This window comes from Monodon monoceros, unplaced genomic scaffold (genome assembly GCF_005190385.1).
Source record: "Monodon monoceros isolate NGI ecotype Baffin Bay Population unplaced genomic scaffold, NGI_Narwhal_1 Super_Scaffold_2, whole genome shotgun sequence".
Taxonomy (NCBI): domain Eukaryota; kingdom Metazoa; phylum Chordata; class Mammalia; order Artiodactyla; family Monodontidae; genus Monodon; species Monodon monoceros.
In genome coordinates this window covers 38,802,113-38,808,112 of record NW_021703776.1, presented here as the reverse complement: position 1 = coordinate 38,808,112, position 6,000 = coordinate 38,802,113, and the positions used below count along the sequence as shown (strand labels likewise).

The following is a 6,000-nucleotide window of genomic DNA, read 5'->3' as shown; positions in this document are numbered from 1 at the left end:
AGCAAAGTGGGGGAAAAAAGTTCTGATTTTTAAGGCATATTTATTAGCCCATAATGGGCCTAATGCTATATAATGTAAATGTAGAACAAGCCTTGAAATCGCAGGTTACATAGATGTGTTGAAATTAGAATTTTTTTTGTAGGATTAAACGTGAGTAGTATTGATTATGGTATGTGGGTTTCCCAGTAACTGTTCAATTTAAAGACATGAGTTGTGATCCATGTCATGTTGGAAAATGGGTAGCCAGGAGATCATCTTTCAACAATTTTCCCTGTGTTCATCATGAAAAGCTTTTATAAGTCGATTTTGGCTTTGTGTTTAGGACTTTTTAAAAATTTTGCTACTGACTCTTTAAAAATTTTTGTTCCTCTGGGATATTGATGGAGGGAACAAAATTCGTGTTTCTTGCTTGAATCATTTTAGCAAGCTCTTCAGAGATACTGTACCACCATTTACTTATGGCTTTGTTATACCCTAATTTCAGTATTTTCTCCAAATGCAAAACAAAACCAAAACAAAAACCTTTGAAACTTTAAATCTTTAAATCTTCTTTCAAACAATCCAATCACATTTACACGAGTGTCCAAAACAAGATGATGGATAGTACCAGCGCCAGCACTATGTCATACAGCAACTTCCTCATATTCTTTGACAGTTTGTAAATAATTTTCCATTTCACCAAAAGTTACAAAATTTTCCACAGTTTCCCTTAGCAAGCTGAAGCTTACTCTTCATTTTGTCAATGTGCATAAAAGCTGCTTATAGCATAGCATGGCATAAGCTATTTTTTAAGCAATAAATGGTTCGAGTCATCTATTTTGTCCTGAAATGCTATCTGTAGTTAACTGCATTGCTTATAAATGGTCATAGTAAATTCAGCATGAAAGAGAATATTACAGAAAAGACAGCAGCAGAAGCATTAGCATTATCTAATATTTATATATGTTTCAACATAACACAGCAGTAAAAGGTTTAAATGCATATCAATGGGTACCATGTCTAAAAATTACTATAGTACCTATTTAGTGTATTGGATATTTTTCTTAAGGAGTGCTTGCTGTATCTAGAACAGCATATTATGTGATTTAGTACAGTTAATTCTTATTGATTAAATAATGTTTTTATGTACTGAAGGAAGCGAAAGGAGACAGATATTTTTTGCTTCATTGTGATCCCAGATTTACCATTTAAATGAAGATCTCAAAGGACCATGAAAAATATCATTATTTAACTGAAATGAGCTTCAAAATACTTTAACAACAGTATGATTTGTATCTAAAGAGCAAGGTGGCACCAGATACGTATACTGCTACTGGCCTGTGACTCAGTTTGGAGCCAGAGTCCAAAATTGTGCCCCTCATTTACAGTCATGGTGATTACTCAACTTCAGAGAGAATTACCCATTTTATGGTTATCCTCTAAGAGTCATATGTAAAGCAAAACGAAACAAAAAGCAGCAAATGCAATCTCTAGATACCTTTTTACAAGAGGTGCAAAAACAGTCATTTCTAACAATTAAACTGCCTTTTACAGTAGTTTTTTTTTTGTACACCTTGCAGAGACTCAGAAATGATAGGGGAAAATGCCCAAGGCAAATAGTCTCCAAGTGGATATTTACACAATGTGAATTAACTGTGTACTATAGACACCCAGAGGAAATGAACATTTTCTAGGTTGTTATGAAATCAAATCAACATGATAGAGCTTCATCATACTTAAAACCTGTAGGACCCCATCCCAAGCCTAAGTAAAAAGTAATCCCCCAATCCCCCCCTCCCATTCACCCATTACCTTCCTGTTACACAGAATAAATGTTTAGATTACTCCCACCCACTCTCAAATAAAGTGCACAGTCCATGGCAGACCATAGAATAATGCAACAGGAAAAGCCCCTTTTTGTGTATTATTATTTAAAAATAAAATACAAACAACAAAAATCAGACAAAGATTGAAGAGAATTCAGAGATTCTCTGCATCTCGCAAAAGAGGAGAGGCGCGAGGAGGCCCTTGACTGTCACTTGTGTTAATACACGTAGCCTTCGTTATAGGGGTGAGGGTTGCAGCAGCCCCCTTCTGGCATATAGGCCATGCTCTCGTCAAAGTGGGACAGAGGCACCGTGTCCTCTTCGTTGATATGACGCTCCATGTCTGTCTTCAGCAGTGGGCGCTGATTATCTGGAAAGGCCATGGAGAAGAGGGCTTCTGGATCACATACAAATTTGTAGACGTATCTCTCTCCAGCCACCTAAGGGAAACACGGAAGAGAAATCCCATCCTTATGTGCAGTGCCGGATGGTAACTAGACTTAGTGTGGTAAGCATTTCGCAAGAGATACAAATATCCAATCGTTGCGTTGTACACCTGAAACTAATGTGAGGTTGTTATGTCAACTACATCTCAGCTTAAAAAAACCCAACAACTCATCTTCACCATCCCAGATTGGAAGGGCAGAGAAAGAAATAAACAAAAACATGATTTAATACTCCAGAAAGGATGAATAACAAAAGAAGAAGCAATGAACTATTAACAGATAGAAAAAAAATCCTCACTTTGTGTGATAAACTACGGTTCAATCGAGGGAAATGCAAAATGTTGACCTTGAGTAATAATTACATTCATTCCAGATATAGCTAGAAAGCTTAGCAGCTTGCTTGTTTTCATGTAAGTGTAAACTTACATTGCTATTTGGGGGGAAAAAAAAATCAATGATTTCATGCAGGCATCGTCACATTACAATCTTTTCCCCTCTGTTTGAAAAGGTAATATCTACAGTACTTATAAAATAACCAGGCCTTTAAAGTGTAGTGTCTCCCTCTTAACATTATATTTCTGAAACTGTAGAAAAACTAAACTTCCAAAGCTTAGAAGAAAAATGTATTGTGTTCCTAATAAGACTAGACTAGTGATTCACTGATTCGCAGGGTGAACTGTTCTTTTTTTATTTTTTATTTTCTTTGGCACTGTATATTCTCACCTGAAAAAAAAGATACATAGCCTTATTTAAACGAAAGATAGATCGAGAGGGCAGCATTATCCTGGGTACATCACTTTTAAAAATGAAAGCAAGATGCCTTAGACAGAAGGTAAGGATGTATATAAAGTGTCAAATTGAAGTAAGAGGTGTAAAAAAGTGAAAGGAATTTAAAATACACGATGCATAGGGAGGAAATGAAAGAAAGAAATGTGACAGCTGCTTGAAATAAAGGAGAAGTGGCGTAATTTGTAGGAAATAACATGTCCCAAACTTAAATTTTGAAGAGTAATGCTTCTCTAGGAAATTATAAACAATTGAGTGGAACAAATACAGCCCTGCCCCCGCTGCCATTAATAGACAATGCTGAGCTTCTCAAAAACCCACGGGGGGGTTGGGCAGGGCAGGAGTGGATGAATACAGTTCTTTGTATTAAGTTTGGCAGTAACTTTTTGTGTGTATGTAGAGTTCAGTAATTTTAGAAAGGTGCAAATTACTCAACTCCTCTGCTACTTGCTGTGTGATGTGGGGGTATGGTGAGTTCATAGTTTATAAACTATCTGTGCATGTTTGGGAAGAAAAAAAAAAATTACCAAGGAGCACTGCTGTTCTGGACTCAGATTTAGAATGTTTTTTGCCCTGGATTTTTTTTACCCTGTAAGAGGAATCAATTTAGAGAATTCAAATACTCTGAATATCCTTAGGCTTGAAAACAGCCAAGACTTAGTTTTTATGGATTTGGACATGTTTCTTAAACTGCCCCCAGTTCCCCTTTTTTTTGTGAAATGGAGTCAGGAATGGCTTCTTGGAAAGCCTGTTGCGAGACTAAGATGGAAGTCTCTAACACAGGGCATGGCAAACAGAGGAGTCTGGCATAAATTTATTCACTTTAGTCCTTTATAAAAAGGAAATTAAGTTCGTAAAGGTGAAATGGTGAAACTACCATAAAAGTAAAAATAGACCATATCAGAAACAAAGCTTAACTATACTAAATCCTCGTTTCCCGTGTTTCTTTGTTCAAAGCACTTTGAGAATAAAAATAAAATAAATGGCCTGCATACCTCAGAGCATTTAATAACCTGCTTTGTTTTGTCTGCAGCCGCTGAGAAGGAGGCATTTGCTTTAGGATACTGGAAGTTTTTTTGTACAACCTGTTGCTATTGGTTATAATTAGAAATGATTCGATAAATCACTGCGGGGAATTAAAATGTATAATATGCAATCAAGATTATAAAACCTCTTAAGGACTCTGCCTTGACTCACTGTTTTATTTTCCTTGCAGTAAACATATTTAGGGCTACTACTATAATTACTGGCCTATTTAAATGCCACAAAGTTTAGAACGAGGGCTGATAACCAACCAAGGGACAGAACGTCTTCTGTTATTCAGTTATAATATGGAAAATGCTATACATTCAGTATACACAAATTGCAATGCTTAGATAGATAAAACATGAATTTTGAAAGACTAGCTATTTAAATTATGTGTTAACTTTTAAAATTTCAGAAGTAATACAGGGGTATTGGAAGAAAATTTTAAATTACAGATTAAGCCAAAAGAAATAATAATCTGATTATATCAACCAGAAATAACCAATGCTTAAATGTTTGTATATACTTTTCCCATCATTTCTAAATTTTGAAATTCATACATGTACTGTCTATAAGGTATAATGATCATTACTTCATTTCTTATTTCTTTCGTAACTACTAAAATACTCAGGGTTTCTTTGATGTTTAGATCCATTTGGGTTTTATTTTATTCTCTAATCTTTCCATTTTATTTTCTTTTACATACACCACATACACACAGAGTTTTAAGTTCATGAACAAGCGTGGTCAGATAAACACTTTCCCCGTACATTAAAATATATAATTCTACATCAGAGTTTTCTTTTTTTAAAGGACTGCATAATTTTTCTCTGAATGACTATACTAGAACTTACTTAACCATTATGTTAATAGGTAAAGACAAGATGGCAGGACATTCTAAAAAGAGTGAAGCAATGAGAGAGTCACAGGTGTGTCAGAGAGTGGCAAGTAGAACGGCTCAACACGTGGAAGGAAGAATAAGTATATGTACGTCTGTAAAAATTGTCCAAAGTCTTGATTGTTGTGCTAGTTATAAGTAGACTTCAACTTTTGCATTTTTCACCTTTAAACGACCTGGTTTTCCTTATATCGTATGCAATACCCCAAAAGGCCTGTGATGTACAACATTTTGCTCTCCTATATTAGCTGACAAATAAATGGTTGCTAATAGTTTCCTTTGGCAATTACAACCTAATAGAAAAAACGTGAGGAGCCACAACATTTTTTCAACATCTATGCTGTCATTAGACTATTTGATAGCATCTTGCCTTATTAATTTATTAAAGTAAGAGGTAAATAAATAGGATATGTGATAACTGTATAAATAAATAGGAACATGGAAGCGGTGGTATCAGTAATAAGCATAAGTTTGAACACCTTTGAGAATATTTAAGACCAGACATGTCATCCTGAAGATACCCCCTCAAATACTGTGTCTAAAACCTGAGGTATGATTAGACATTTTACGATACTTTTTAGCTCTCTGTGACTGCTCCATTTAGTAAGGGACTTACTGGTCAAGACACACAAGCTAAATATGCCTTGGATTCAGGGTGTGAGATGCATTCACAGCTACCATTTGTTGAAGACTTTTGCGCCAGGTACAATGCAAGTGTCTCAAGTACATTATTTCATTTAATAATCACAGCAGCTTCACGAGGTAAGAATACCACTGCTGAGTAGCAGAAGAATCTGTTCAAAAAAGGTGACCTAATGAGAAGGTAGCATGCAAACCAAAGTCATGACTGCATTTTGTGTAACACTGCCCAGGGGACCTGCAGAGCACCTACTGTGCCAGCCCACTTGATGTGCCCAATTAGGAAGATGGTGATGAAAACGAAAAGAATGGGATGTATGTGAAAGGGGTTGGCTGCAAATGGGAGTGGTGGATGAGAGAAAGGGAGGAATTAAAAAAGCCTCCGGGGTTGAGATGGAGA

The 6,000-nt window shown here is 35.9% G+C and overlaps 1 protein-coding gene across 7 annotated transcripts in view; it reads right to left on the bottom strand.

Moving 5' to 3' along the window:
* Window positions 1–335: 335 nt before the first annotated feature.
* Window positions 336–6,000, bottom strand: part of ETV1 (ETS variant 1) — a 94,471-nt gene continuing 88,806 nt past the window's right edge. For 6 of the 7 annotated variants that reach the window (XM_029234227.1, XM_029234226.1, XM_029234228.1 and 3 more), the window contains one exon: window positions 1,790–2,245. In XM_029234227.1, the coding sequence (XP_029090060.1) occupies window positions 2,024–2,245 (222 nt within the window). In that variant the 3' untranslated portion in view covers window positions 1,790–2,023. Of the gene's footprint in view, window positions 2,246–6,000 lie in introns of all 7 variants that reach the window. The other variant, XM_029234229.1, reaches the window with a different exon arrangement.